This window comes from Episyrphus balteatus, chromosome 3 (genome assembly GCF_945859705.1).
Source record: "Episyrphus balteatus chromosome 3, idEpiBalt1.1, whole genome shotgun sequence".
NCBI lineage: Eukaryota > Metazoa > Arthropoda > Insecta > Diptera > Syrphidae > Episyrphus > Episyrphus balteatus.
In genome coordinates, this window is record NC_079136.1 from 82,692,174 (window position 1) to 82,707,251 (window position 15,078).

The following is a 15,078-nucleotide window of genomic DNA, read 5'->3' on the forward strand; positions in this document are numbered from 1 at the left end:
TTTAGAGCAAATTCTTTTTTTTTTATAGGAGGTCGAAAAATGAAAAATCGTCGTAAACGCTCATAGATAGACGTAAAAACGAATTTCAATCGTTTGTCCACCTCGAGTTCTATACTTACATACCAAATATTATCGTTTTGCCACTCTACGTTTGGAAGATGTTCGAAAAACAAATTTTGTACTAAAAAATTCAGAGTCCCCTAAATCCCCAAAAATTACTTTGTTTTCGTTTGTCCACCTCGAGAAATGGATACGAACCAAAAATCATCATCTTTTTTTTTTTAATTCAAATTTGCCACCTTGAGTTCTTTACATATACTATACGCAAATTTGTTTTACTGAAAATTCGCAATAAAAGTTACGCATACACCACAGTGTACATAATGTACTGTAATTTAAAAATTCCCAAAAATTACTTTTTTTTAAAATTCAAAGGGCAATCATTTGTTTACCTCGAGAAATGGACACAAACCAAACGATCCACCAATATCGATTCAAGTTTGAAACCCACAACATAAATGCTTGTGTGATCCAGAGCTCCTTTCTTTATTCGACTCTCTCATTTTTATTAAATATACTTTCTGAAACCCCTAATCCACTCAATTGTTTTGCTGATGATACGTACGTTTCCTGGCTCACCAAACTCATCTTTAACGGATTAAGTTCTAAAACGTTAAAAAATGAGCAGTTCATAAAATTCTGATCTTGATAGCAATGCCCATTGTCCAATGGAGATGAAGAATGCGTGTAGAATTTAAAGCTGCAAAAACACATTGGTGCTTCCTATCATTAAAGCAGAATCTGCCCCCATTACCACAAAATTTTCGGGCGTATCATTTTTTAACCCAATTTAAAAAATAGTTTTTGTGCTACAACTTCAAACCGTATCTCAAATTTTGTAAAGGTTTTTTTTTCAGAAAGCCTTCTATAACCCAAATTAAAAACTGCATTCACGTCAATAACTGCCGCTTCCCAGAAAATTTGACTGGAAACTATCGTGTCCCTTTTGATACTTAACTATTTCAAAACATGACTGAAACATAAACAAATAAATAAAAACGCATATAATCTTAAAGAAAAATTTTATTTGTAATCCCTGAAAGCTTTTTCAATAATCAGACCTTGCAGTCCAACTTGACTTATTCGACAGTGTGTTCTTATCAAAGTTATTTCGCAGGAATTTAAGACCAGCTTCAATAGAACTCTCTAAACCATCGCTAGTTTGTCGCGATCTAACATAGGGTTCAGGATCCAAATCTCTTGGTGGTGGTATTTCAGCACCTCGTCGAATATCTACAGCCTCTTCCTTATCTTCATTATCAAAACCAGTGTAATTCTTCCTGACGAAGTTGTTGCTTTTCTTTGTTGATTGAAACGGTGCAAAACTAGAGTTGGCAAATGGATTGTGTGTTGGTGGTGGTGGAGGTGGCATGTTATACATTGAGTCATCAGCTTTAAAGCTAGTTCTTGACATTTTAGGCTCAGGACCCATTCCTGCTGAACTAGGTTTCTCTCTATATTTCATCTTTCTGCGTGGTTCCTCTGCACTTGGCGCGAATTCGGGATTTCTTTCAGTTCGCTTCTTCTCATTCCATTCCTCTTGTGACATAGGTTCACGATCTGGCCTATAAGCCCATGGTTGATCAACAATTGGTTCTTCTTCAGACGTCTCTGAATGTCCATTTGCCTTCTCTCTATCCCAAGGACGAATATGACTCTGTCGTTCTTCTTCGCGTATTTGTTCCTCCTTCTCCTTTCGACGTTTCTGTTTTTCTTCTTTCTTGCGTTGTTTACGCTCTTCTTTCGTTTCTTTTGCTGGTTTATCTTCAATTTCTTCATCTTCGAGTGGAGGTAAACCAAGTCGAGCTCTTTGCCTATTTTTCGCCGCTTTAACTCGCTCGGCAATGATTTTCTCACGATAATTGCGTTGAGCTTCCTTGTTTGCCTGTTATTGAAAATAAGAATGTATTGTGTTACAACGCCAGAAAATTGATAAAAAAAGCCATGAAAAAATATCTAATTGAATATAATGTTGGTGAACGGTTTAGAATTATGTACAAAAGAGAAGATAAAAAGTAGTATTATTTAGTAAATGATGCAAAAAAACGAATTCTGGAATGCTACAGTGATACAGCTTTTGGAGGTTATATGAAGACAAGACGTTCAACTTCTGGAGTCGTTATTAAATATGCTAGTGGAGCTATCTTTTGACTTAGCTAAACACAAGCATTTGTGGCTACATCAACAATAGAGGCAGAAATAGTAGCGGCAAATAAAGCAGCCAAAAAAACCATTTGGTTAAAAAATGTATTCAAAGGCAATTTTGAATTCAAGAACGTGCAAGTAATTCAAGTTGATAATTTTGCGGAACTAAGACCTTCAGAATTCAGAATTTCATGGAAGGACCAAAAATATTGCCATTAAACAATTTTTCATCAGAGAGAAAGTTATTGAGGGACAAATTATGACTCAAAATATTTCAACCTAACATCAATTAGCAGATATATATGTATGTAATGACAAAACCATTACCAAGCCATCGACTTAAAACATTGTTTAAATATAACTTTCAAGTAATAAGGGAAAGTATAGAAGTTAATAATGTATTATGTTACTTTCATGTTTCATAATATCCCTCATTTACTTGAACACTGTCATTATTCAAAAAAGTTGGTTTTTTCAACAAGTTTTATCAACAAGTGTTTTTTTCTAGGTGTGCATGACTTAAACCCCTATTGGAACTATCAATTTTTTTACATTAAAGGGAATGAATTTAGTGCTGTTGTAATTGTCGAATTGTGGGCTAATCGTCTAAGCCATTTTGAAGTGATCTTGGTCCATCATTCGTTTTTCAGAACGCTTACCTCTTACCGAGATCTACAATTTAGATCAGATCTTCTTTCGTCATTTTCTCAAGCCTTTTTTTTTCAAAATAGCTGAAGACTACTGTATCCTATATGTCTAAGACACAAACAAATCTGAAATCAATCATGTCTTGCAGAGAAAAAAACATTAAAGTTACTTAAAAAATGAGACATACTATAATAAAATGCCCGCAAACTTTTGTGGACGAATTTCATGGTCTTTTTTTGTTCATATTTCCTTATAAGATGCTTAGTTTTATCGGAATATACCATTCAGAAGAAAACATCTTTAAATGTTCGTGGAAAAAGATCTTTTATTTCAATATTTCATCACTGTACGCAGACTCTTGTGGAGCGCTGTATTTGGTCTCAACAGAGAAATGATATATCAATCAATTGAAATTATCGGTCCGGTTTTTAGGAAATTGATAAACACTTCGCTGGGAACAGGTAAATTTCTAGAAACATGGAAGGAATCAGTGGTTGTTTCAGTTGAAAAGATTAACAATACGAATAAATGTGAACTGGTCTACAGTGAATATGTTGCCAACGTGTGAAAAAGTGTAAGAAAAAATTTGGAGGATAATAATTTGTTGATTGAAGAACAATCGGGTTTTAGAAGAGGTCATTCATGTGAGACTGCGATTAATTGTGTTGTGTGAAATGGAAAGGACAAATTGACTGTGGAAATTCGGTGATAGCTGTGTTTTTGGACTTGAAAAGAGCGTTTGAAATAATGAACAGAAATATATTGCTAAAAAAAACTATGGTTGTATGGTTTGCGTGAGCGTGAAATAGAATGGTTTGAATCTTCTAATTTAACAAGTAGAAGTAAAGAACTAAAGTGAATGAAGAAATATATAATGGAATCGTTAATGATTTGGATGCAAGGTTCAGAGAGATTGAAGGAGGACTTGCGAAGAGTTGATGTTTGGTTAAAAATGAACAAACTAAAGGTGAATATGAACAAGACTAAATGTATGAAATTTATGGTAAGCAATGATATTGACGTGTGTATGGATGGTGTGTCGTTGAGCTGTGTTGCAATCGTTTATTTTAAAGTTATATAACTAATAATCTTTGTTTCTTTCATTACTTAATCTAGGGCTAGAGATTTAAATAGAGCCCAATGTTACAAACATTGTGAAGATGGGTACTCTTGGCTTAAGCCAGGATGATATGCACAAAATCTATTAATAGGTATTAATAATATCTAGAAAATGTACTGAAAAGTAAGATAGAGCTCATTCTTTTAGCATATGAGTCCGTATTTTTTTTTATTAGTCTTTCTTTTGTAAAAAATTCGCTTGTAGTTACAATTCTATCGCTAATATATGTTTGCGCAAATTCTTTTATGAAACAGAAATATTCGCCACATTTGTAAATTTTTTTGTACAGTTACAAGTCTACGATACTTGTAGTTATTAGTCTATTCGAATTCATTATGAAACAGAAATTTGCTGATAATTTACAAGCTACAAGTAAATTCAGAAATAATTATTATTCTTGTTTTTATGAAATAGCGCCCTGATCCTAATATCCTAATAAAAATCAATAGTTTATTGTTTGTTTATAAAAATTCAATACCTGTTCGTTGAGTGTCTTTTTTCTAGTCTCTTCCAATTCCTTCTGCTGACGAGCTCTCTCCTCTTCGTCCGTCGAAAATGCATAATAACCAACACCATGTTGACGAGCTTCATCAAAAAATACATCTTGATAGTGAACATTTTCTTTGGTAACATTCTCAATCTCTTTCTTCTCCCAATTATTTCTCATTTCATCATGCTTCGACATTATCGAAGCACCATCGCCTAAAACCGACGCAGGTGCTTCAGATTCTTCTGTTGTTGTTTTTTTATTACCAACAACATCAATCATCCAATTTGGTTGACTTTGATCCAAGCGTTCGGGAATACTAGCCGCCAACTCGGTGTCTTTTTTCTTAATTGATTCGAGATCACCTCGCATACATTTTCTAGTTCTTCCTAAACAATCTGTATATTCAACCCATTCCTCATCGGGATCGACTGACTCTTCATCGACATGACCATGATCTTGATCAGATTCAGAATCGTCAGATGAGGAGTAGGCTTTTCTTTCTAACGGTCTTGGATCTTCTTGTTTCTTACGATTAAATAAAACAAGACAATTGTCATCGGAATTTAATTGACCACCCATTTTTGTCATTTTGTCGTAAAATTTCGATTTGGCTTCAAGAACTTTTCTTGATTTTTCAAGTAAAGCAGTGTCTTCTATTTCATAGACTTTGGGTGAATCTTTTTTATCTTTTTCAAGCTCGGTTATTGTATCTTTTTTATAAGTTTTAGCTTTGTTTGGAATGATGATGGTTTCTGTGGTGGATCTGGTTGCTTTGACTTTACTTACTTCAGCCTGTTTACGAAGTAGTTCAGCTTTAAGGCTCATTAGAGATGATAGATTTACATCTATTTTTTTATTTGGATCATTCATTTTGATGAAAAATGTTTTTATTATTTTTTAATCGTATGAAATAAAATTAAAAATTTAAAATAAAACAAAATTTTTTGACATTTCGGGTGAAGGCATATGTTTTTTTGTTCGAAGAATTCGAGTTCGAAATTTGAACAGAGTTGTTATAGAGGTACACATTAAAATAAAGCTAATGCCGAGTTTTCAACTAGTCGATTTTAAGGATGGAACACATTGACACATTGACCACAACGTAAGGTATGCGGTAGAGGTGCGGGTAGCGGTAACGGTTCTTGTATCAACAAATTTCCACTTAACACCCCGCCTCCGCAGGAGATATTTTTCTCTAACTCAATGTCTAACATCTTCAACACAACAATTTTTTTTTCTGGGCTGGGCAAATTTTGTTTGGATATTTTATTTCATATGCCTCGTTCGCCAGAGGATGATGTATGATTTTTTGCGGACAAAATTTATTTTATATGCAGTCAATTTTGTATGAATACTTCTATTTGTTAATTTTTTTCAATTTATACATGTACGTATTGCTTGCTTTGTTTTTTTTTTTTTGCCTTCTAAAAAATAAACAAGCTTTTTTTTTATAAAAATCAATTATAATACCTGTTAAATAAATTCAAATAAATAAATAAATTCAAAAATTATACACCATTTCATGAAATCTAATTCAATTCAACATAAAACATTCAAACATTCGCAAAACAAACAAATATATTTTGTCGTCCGCTACTACGGAGACAACCTTCCTCATGAGAGGACAAAAATAATGAAAAAACTACACTTCCATAAGAAAAAAAACACATCTGTCAAATTCGTTGTTAGACATCCGTGTTCAGACAAAATCGAAGACACGATTGTCTAACATTGAATCGTAAAGGCTTGGCCACACCGGAGGGTACGCGGTAGCGGTACGGGTAGCGGCAACGATATTTGTATTAAAAAAATTCCACACCCGAACGTTGATGTGTCAGTTTGGAATTTTTTCCATACAAATACCCGTACCGTTACCTGTACCTCTACCGCGTACCCTCCGGTGTGGCCAAGCCTTAACAAGAAATGGCGAGCCTCCACAAGACATTTCGTGTTAAGACACGTCAACATGACAAAAATTATCTCCTGTGGAGGCGGCCTGTAACGTTGATGTGTCAGTTTGGAATTTTATTCAAAGTCAAAATAAAAAAATTCCAAAGTAATTTAAAATCAATTTTTAAATTTTTAAAACAAGAAATAAATAGGGGTATTCACGATCGGGTGTAGCAAAAAAGTGTAAAAATGCAAAATTTTGTTTTCTACTACTACAACTACAATAGACAAATTTTGCACCATTGTATTTTATTTTTGCAATAGGGTTGAGGTATAGCAAAAGTGTAAAAAAATTGTAGTCTGTATAATTGGTTGTTTTATTTTAAGAAAATGTTACACTTTTACAACGATACAAGACCATTTGCATCGAATCGTGAATACCCCTTATGAATTAAAAGTGAAAAAATTTTCAACCCTGCTCTTTGAGTCAAGAAAAATGCACAGGACAATAAAAATTAAGTGACAAATTAGTGAAAACTCTCCAATTTTTCGCTACAGCTGCGTACTGAAAAACGAAAACCAAAACGAAATTTTTCGTTCAAGATTTCGCTAACGAAATTTTATATGGAAAATTTCGTTTCGCTTCAGCTGCGTACTAGACTTTAAGCCCAGTACGAAGATCGAGCTAAAGCGTAGCACGCAGCTGAAGCGAAACGAAATTTTCCATTTAAAAAAAATAGCATAGGGAAATCTTGACCGAAACATTTCGTTTTGTCTTTCGTTTTTCAGTACGCAGCTCTAGGGAAAAAATTAAGAGTTTTCAATCATTTGTTACTTATTTTTTCTGTTGTATGCATTTGTATGCAGTGCTGGTGATATGGTTCTGTTCACTTTTAAAGGCTTAACTACATTGGCTCAAAAAGTGAAAAAGTACAAAAGTGAAAATTTTCAAACGCATTTTTGTATAGTTTTTCAGTCTGAAAAATTAAAACTAATGATGCAGAAAGCTTATTTTTTAGCCTGAAAAACAATGTGCATACTCTTTATCACAAAACAATTGCGATAGCCAGAAAAAAAATCTTTTTACTTTTGTACTTTTTCAAAAAGTGGTGTATGTAGTTAAGCCTTAACTCATTTATTTCTTTTGATAAAAATTATTTTATGTTGTTTTTTTTTTTTCATTTTAAAGTAAGTAATTTGGATTTTTCTTATATTTACTTTGACAGAATACTCGGTGATATTTTTCGTTGGCATTTTCATTTTCGACTTTGGAGATTTGAAAATTTTTTCTTTTCGCTTTAGCTGCGTACTAAGCTTAAATGATGACTTATTTGTCTCCAATTTTCTTCACTGATTTTAACTTCGCATACTTCTCATCGTTGGTGAGAAACATCCGCCAACATAGTGTGTGCCCTCCCTAAATTCAAATCTCCCTGAACTCTTTCATTCATACAAATTTGTTTCAACCTTAAAAAACTCATGTGTCATTTTTGTCTCGTCCCCCAAAAAAAAGTCATGGCCGCTGTATGTCAAATTATTTGTTGTTGTTGTATTGATTCATCAATAAATTTTCATTAATTTACTTAACTCCAGTGTTTTTGTTTTAAACAAAAAATAAAGAAGAAAAAAGTAATTTTCATAAAAACCAACTAAAAAATTCTCACCCTACAAAAGTTATCAACTTCTTTTCCAATCTATTAATCCAATAATGAAAGTGTATAATCAGATAAAAACTTTTCTTCATAAAGACAAATCAAATCCTTAAAAAAAAAAATTACCATACAACGCGCTGAGTTGAGTGTTTTGCGATAAGAAAAGAAAAAACGTATTTTGTAATTTATAACCAACATCGATTTATTATTATCTTTAAATTGAAATAAAATTGTTAAAACATGTTTAAAACATAAGAAAGCAGTATCAAAAAATAATTAGCATATTGTAGAATTTTTGCCAGGGCGTAATTTTATAAAACCTAGAAAAAAAGTAAAAAAAGAACAGCCCTTATCAAACAAAAATTGTTACCCCCTTTGTTTGAAGAAGTTTATTGTTAAAGCAGCAGAGTAAGAACGAACATTAAATTCGTGTTGAGTATTTTTATTGAAGCACTATAAAGCAAAAGCAGCTGCTGATAGAGGGAGTTTAGAAATTTTGTTATCAATTCAAATTAAGTCCTAATGACTACAGCCGATCCCCCACTCCTGCAATTGGACGACGATTTAATCAGTTCCTTCGGCGCAGCACCAGCACCCAAACAATCGGAGGTAAGTTTTATCACAGAGAATATAAATAAATACATAAAGTTTTATATTGTAAATTTGATGATTAATTGAATGATTATGCTTAATTTTTTTGATAATTATTTTAATTCAATATAAACGAATCCATCGTCACAGTTAGGAATGTGTTGTTTCTCTTTTAAATTAATAAACACTTTATTTAATTTCACAAAATTTACATAGACTTTCATAATACCAAGATTGAAACTAAATCAAAAGTTGGAAGAATGGAAAAAATCTTTTTGATAAACTTTTGAGAAAACACAAAAAATTAATTAATAACTTCTTTATTTTATATTTTTAAAAGGAATGAGAAATATATTTTTTATTTATCGGGTTCTAGAAGCCAGATATAACAGTTTAAAAACGTTGATTTTACTCCGTTCTAACATTTTATGTTTTAAAATTTTACTTAAACTCAATATTTTACTCCTCTGCATACTATAGACTTTCTCTCGGTTCATTGTTTAGTCGATCTGGACTGTTTGTGCGCACACTGAGCCCACTCCATAGTCGGGTTGGAAGTTCTCAACTGATTTGCTGAAAAATACTAAATTTTGTAAAAAAAAAGGTAGCATTATGGCAGTTTTTTAAGAACAAAGATATGTAGATAAAGGTTTCAGCTAAGAACCGTTATCGAATTTGGTTAATTACTTAAACACTGGACAAGAGTACCTATGTAATTTCAGAAAATACCAAAATTGAAATGAAATCAAAAGTTGTAGAAAAATCCATTTGACATAAATTTTAGGAAAACGCAAAAAAACTAAACTGTTTTTTACTTGCCATATAGGTACTATAGGGTAAGTTTAGCATTCGTAAAAAAAAATCGAACTCGAGATAACAATAAGACATGAAAATACGATGATTGAGAATGCTAAAACGTGGTTTCCCCTTGTGTGTACATATTTTACTTTTTTTTAAGCTAATTTAGATAAGCTAATGAGACCAAGCTACTTCGATAAAAAAAACCTCAAAAATTGAGCAAAATAAACCAAAAATATGTATTTTTTCGTATGTGAGTGCAATCTAGTCACCTTCTCTGCACTCTACTCCTGAAACGGTTTATTTTACAGAAAAATGTTATAGACATATGTTGCAGATAATTTTACTACAAATAGTTCTTATATTGACCTCTGATGACCTCCGAGCAATAGGTCGCGAGATATTTGTGAAAAACAGGGGTGGAATCGGCTATTGTGATTAAACAAATAAGCATATCGTCCCGTTTCTGCGTGAACCACGCAGAAAATTTTGTTCAGTTCTCAAAAGAAACATACATTTTTCTTGAAATTAAAAATATGAATTGAACAAAATCAAGTTATGTTTAAGACATATTGATTGAGTTGTTTCTTAACTAAAACCTTTGTATCTAATCTTTCTGTAAGTTTGAGAGCAATGCTTAAGAGCAAAAACAAATCTTTAAAAAAATGTACCAACTTACGAGGTTCAAGCTGAAATGGGACGACATACGAGTAAGCCTATATACATAAATGAATTGAAAGGAATAGTGGAGTAACTAACAGCCCTTTTCTGCAATCCGATTCAAGTGAACCGAAAGATTTTCTTCCTTTATCAGGTCAAACTGGCTTTTGAAAAACCTCAACATTTTTTTTCAAATGTCGGTAATCAAAATTACTTTAACCCTAAGTTAAAAACTGTCGCTGTTGCCGTATTGTTTTTTTTTTTTATTTAAATAAAGATGTTTGTGAACAAAAAAATGTTGCTTTAATTTCATTAATTTTGTGATTTTACAAATTGACTTCAAACATTTACAAAAGTATTTTAAGAGAACGGCATCACCTACAATATTAAAATATAAAATTTAAAGAAGCCAGAAGCTTATTCCTATTTGTAAAATAAAACAAGTAAATTGAATGAAGTGTTTTTGAAAAGCTAGTCCTTATAAAAAAAAAATAATTGAAAAAAAAAATTTCAACATGTCTTTTTTCAAAATTTTTCGTAATAAATATAAAATTTATTTTTCAAATTTGTTTGGCCATATTTTTTGTTAGTTGAATTCGGAAAAGGAAATGACAATGTGTATTATACACTTAGGAGCAAAAAAATGGAATCTAACTTTTCGTTCTGTAAAAACAATAATTATTGGTCAGGATGTAATTGACATATGTACATGAATGTTAATTGTACCATTAAAAAGTTTGAAACAAAAGCTTTAAATCAATGCTAGCAACTTAAAAACCCGTTAACTTTATAAAGATCCAATCAACATACATAAATGAAGTGTGTAAGGAAAAAAAACTGAAATTGAATCAGAGAGTATCTGGAAAATTTAACATTAAAAAAAAATGAAGTGCAATTTATTGACAGATAGCGATGATACTATCGTATGCTTTTTTATGTTTTTACCAACAATTCAAAGTAAAAAATGCAAGCTTTTAAATGAGACCATGAGACTTGAAGAAACATTGTTTTATCCATTTGAATTTTTGTTTTTAATATAAATAATTTATTTGATTCCGTTTTTTTGCTCCTAAGTGTAGTATAGTTTATAAAAAAATATAAAAAGGATTTAGTTTTCAAAGAACTTTTTCAATAGAAGTGTTTGAAAAAAAATGTATGTGCTTTTTTTGTAACTTTTTATTGTTGAAGGTTCAATAAAAAAAGTTTAAAGACGATATTAGTTCAAATTAAAGGTTGTAACATTTTTGGAACTTGGTAATGCAGCCGGTTTTAAGGTTAGAAGCATTCTTTATTTCTAAAGTTTAAGTGCCAAGCTTTGATCCGGTAGAGCTCTTAATATTAAAAAAAAAACTTTGTTACCTTTATTTGACATCATTGATCCTTTGATTCCAATATGAATAACATTTGCAGCACACTTTTTGTCTAAATTTTCCTTATATTTTGATAATTTTAAAGATACTTTGTTCATATAAGAAAAAACCTTCCTTTACTCGTCGTGGACGGAAGGTTAGTTTAGTAAAAATTCGAGAGTTTTAAGTTTTGAGTAACAGAACAGAATATATCCAAGTACAATTTATTTATCTATGGGGGAAGTCGAAAAGTGAATTATCTTTAAAAATACTCGCTAATCGAAAAAATGTACTGTTATTTAAAATGGACGCTTTCACAGGGGCAATTAATTATTTTCAATTTACCATTAATTTTTGTACACATTACCCTTGTAAGATGTTTTTGTTTTATAGAGAGGAGTGTTTTGGCACAATAATTACATTCTTAATCTTGGAATACATTTTAGTCATGATCTTGATTCTTTTTTACTCCCAGGTTTTAAACTTGAACTTTTGTTCGGAAATATTTACCTCAACATGCTTTTACGAGTATAATAATAAAAATGTGTTATTTGCTTTTCTCTTTAGCTTCTTTTTATATCTCAAAGAGACAAACTCGTTGAAATTATTGCTATAAAAAATCTGGTCTTTATATATTTCTGCTTATTTAATCTACTCTAAACCCTTCCCATCTCATTTATTTTATTTGTTTACTTCTATTTTATCTAATTCTCTTTATTTTCATAATTTATTCTTTTTTCTTTAAGATTGCCTCTTATTTGTCAAACAACCGTAACCTTCATCACAACAATCATAATCCAGCTACTGCGGCTGCACATTTACTAAACTTAGACACTTCACTCGGAATCGTTGGAGTTAACAGTAAAAATCTTACTGTGCATTCCATTGATAAGAACAGCAGCATAATTTCATTATCTTCGAATAGTAATTGTGGAGCAGAGGAGAGCAGTATAACACACAGCGGTACGGCTAGTAGCAGAAGCAGTTGCACTCAGAACAGTTCACCGCGCTCGTGCTGTGATCTATCGAATACAGAGGAAGAAATCTGCTTGGTGCCCGAGGTAGATTTCGAGGGCATAAGTCTGGATAACGGTTTTGATAACCGCGAATCGCAACCCCTATTAGGGGGTCGCGGTGGCGGTATAACTGGTGGCGGCGGCGGTGGTGATCATGCTGATTTCACTGGCAATACATTTCCAGGCAAGTATTTTTTTTTATATATTTTGTTGTTGTTTTCATTTTTTTTTTGTTAGTTTAACTGTTTTTTTCTTACAATAAATTGAGATAAGAAAAAATTAAAATGAGATTAAAAAGCTGTAAGAATAGGAAGAAGCCCCACGAGTTTTGCAATATGTATGGGATGTGATTGTGTTGAAATATTTTTGTTTTTTATTTTTTTATTTGTATATTAATTCGCTGATGAAGCAATCTCTCTAAGTGTCATGTTCAAGTGACTCATCTGCGGTCACATAGCATTGATGTTTTTGTACAAGGTGGAATGAGTGATATAATACAATTAAGCTTGATTGAATTGAGTTTAAAATTTCACATTTGGATTTATCTAAGGACAAAAATATGAGAGATGAAATTTGTTAAAATTTCATTTTGATTGTTATAATTTTTTCTTCTATTTCAATTTTGTTTCATTGTATTTGAAGAGAAAGTAGGTATATTTTGGTTAGCGTATTAATTTTGTTTACTTGTCACACTTGACTTACAGTGTGGTACTTTTGGCAAGTGTGTAGATTTTGAGTTCGTTATTATGAACAGATAAAATGCACAACTGTGTCTTACAAATTTGCTCTTAAAGACGGTTAAAATTATTTCTTTAGAAATATTGTTTTTCAAAAAAAAAACATATTTGTTAATTTGACGAAATTGTTAATTTTTCCTTAACACTTGCTTTAAGACGCAGAATCAAAAGATAGCTAAGAAGTGGTTGATAACTCCGTTTTCACTTCCATAGCATGTCAAATTTCTTGTCTATTTTGCTTTAAGTTGAGCCCTAAAATTCCATTTCTTGCTGACAGTTGGTTATTAAAGTAATTCTCCAAAGAATCAGTTCTACAGGAAGAGGATTGTTTGCATTGTTGATAAGAAGTTTCATTTACTTTTGAAATGCATTAAATGCAAATATTGTAAAATGCTTCTCGCCAGAATTGACTCTTTTACGTAGCTAGCATGGGTGACACATGAGGCGGTAATTATGGAATCACCCCAGAATGAAATACAGTCAAATAAAACGTTCTTACAAGATTTCATCAGTCTAGCACTTGAATCGTTGAGAATGAGAAGGGGTTAAGTGACATATTTCGAGTTTTGAGTGATCGTCGTTTAAAGTTTTTGTTTTCTTTTTGTATGAAAACGGAAGAGATTAAAAAAAAAATATCTAAGGTTAACTTCGAAATTAAGGACACTAAATGAATGGCAATAATACCAAACTTTTAGTTGTCTTTTGACCTAAGGGGGTCTGGGAAAAATAAAAACAATCGAAAATGTCACTAAACGCTTTCTTATTCTCAACGCTTCACTTATTTTGAAAGATTACTTGGTAATTTTGTGACTGTTTTTCGTAAATTAAACGGCTTTTCATAAGCTGTGTTCCTTTGGGAATATTTATCTACTGCTTAGTACTTAAAGCTGCTTTGAACTAATTTTTCAATAAGTAGTTCAAAGAAATTTTAAGTACTGAGCAGTAGATAAATGTTCCCAAAGGAACGCACCTAGAAAAAAGACAAATTCCTATTTATGTATGTAGATATTATGATAGTCAAATAATTTTGATTTTGGTTTTATTATATCAGGGCCCTTTTGCACAAAATACAATTTACAAGTACTTTTTTTTAGCCATTTTGTAATTTTTTTGCACCTATTTAAAGATTGATGCAACAAAAATTTGTTAATGATTTCACAATACAAATTTGTGAAAAATTGATTGTAATTTTTTTTTTTGAAAATTGGTGCAGGTATTAAAAAATTCGTCGAAATCATATACAAATGCAACAAAAGATGTGCATTACAGAAAAACTCTTGCATGCTTTTACGTAACTTTGCGGATAAAAGAGTCCCAGTATCTCAAAATTATTTGATTATTAAGGACTACAAAACCATGCAAATTTCATGCTTTTATTACAAAATACACAACTTTGTTGCTTAGCCAGCTCCGATTTTCCAGTTAGCCTTAAAGAATTGTATGTCTTTTGCACCCAATTCAAAGACCTTTTCCAAAAAAAACAAATAATTGTATGCTATTACTCACACTGCAATTTTTCTGTGGGCCTTTACACTCAGGATCTCTAGAACTGTTTCAAATTGTCCGAGAATTGTTAATGAAATTCAATTTTTTGAAAGTTCGGAGGCCAAATTAACATGATTAAATGATTGTTATAAGTAGGGATTATATTTTCATGCGAAAAATATGCTCTTAAAAATTAAAAATATGCACTTAACATGTTCTTATAAAATATCAATATTTCTTTAAGTTATAAAAACATTTTACGTAATTTTTATGAAAATTATACTTACTTTTTTCCAATTGACGTCCGTCACTATTTGTCAAAAATTCGTTATTTTTGCCAATTTTTGAGAAAATATGCACGAAAAACATGCATTTAAAATATACCAAAATATGCATTTATATTAAAATATGCACTAACGATTGAATGCCATTTCAAA

The 15,078-nt window shown here is 31.4% G+C and overlaps 2 protein-coding genes across 2 annotated transcripts in view; one reads left to right on the forward strand and one right to left on the reverse strand.

Annotated features, from left to right (window-relative positions):
* Nucleotides 1-1,065: 1,065 nt before the first annotated feature.
* LOC129913647 (coiled-coil domain-containing protein 174) lies at nt 1,066-5,406 on the reverse strand. The gene is made up of 2 exons (XM_055992421.1): nt 4,452-5,406; nt 1,066-1,945 (listed from the first exon to the last, which is right to left on the reverse strand). Exons 1-2 carry the CDS (start codon nt 5,331-5,333, stop codon nt 1,109-1,111), a joined length of 1,719 nt encoding a protein of 572 aa, XP_055848396.1. The 5' UTR covers nt 5,334-5,406; the 3' UTR covers nt 1,066-1,108.
* A 2,619-nt stretch (nt 5,407-8,025) lies between these two features.
* LOC129913649 (phosphatidylinositol 4-kinase type 2-alpha) overlaps nt 8,026-15,078 on the forward strand; it is a 28,650-nt gene continuing 21,597 nt past the window's right edge. Inside the window, exons 1-2 of the mRNA XM_055992422.1 lie at nt 8,026-8,614; nt 12,150-12,603. Coding sequence (XP_055848397.1) covers nt 8,528-8,614; nt 12,150-12,603 — 541 coding nt within the window. The 5' untranslated portion in view covers nt 8,026-8,527. The remainder of the gene's footprint in view (nt 8,615-12,149; nt 12,604-15,078) is intronic.

Coding starts and splice junctions, on each gene's coding strand:
- LOC129913647 (XM_055992421.1), bottom strand. CDS start 5,333: ATGAATGATCCAAATAAAAAAATAGATGTAAATCTATCATCTCTAATG. Junction 1,946..4,451: donor AAAAGACACTCAACGAACAG/GTATTGAATTTT, acceptor TTTCAATAACAG/GCAAACAAGGAAGCTCAACG.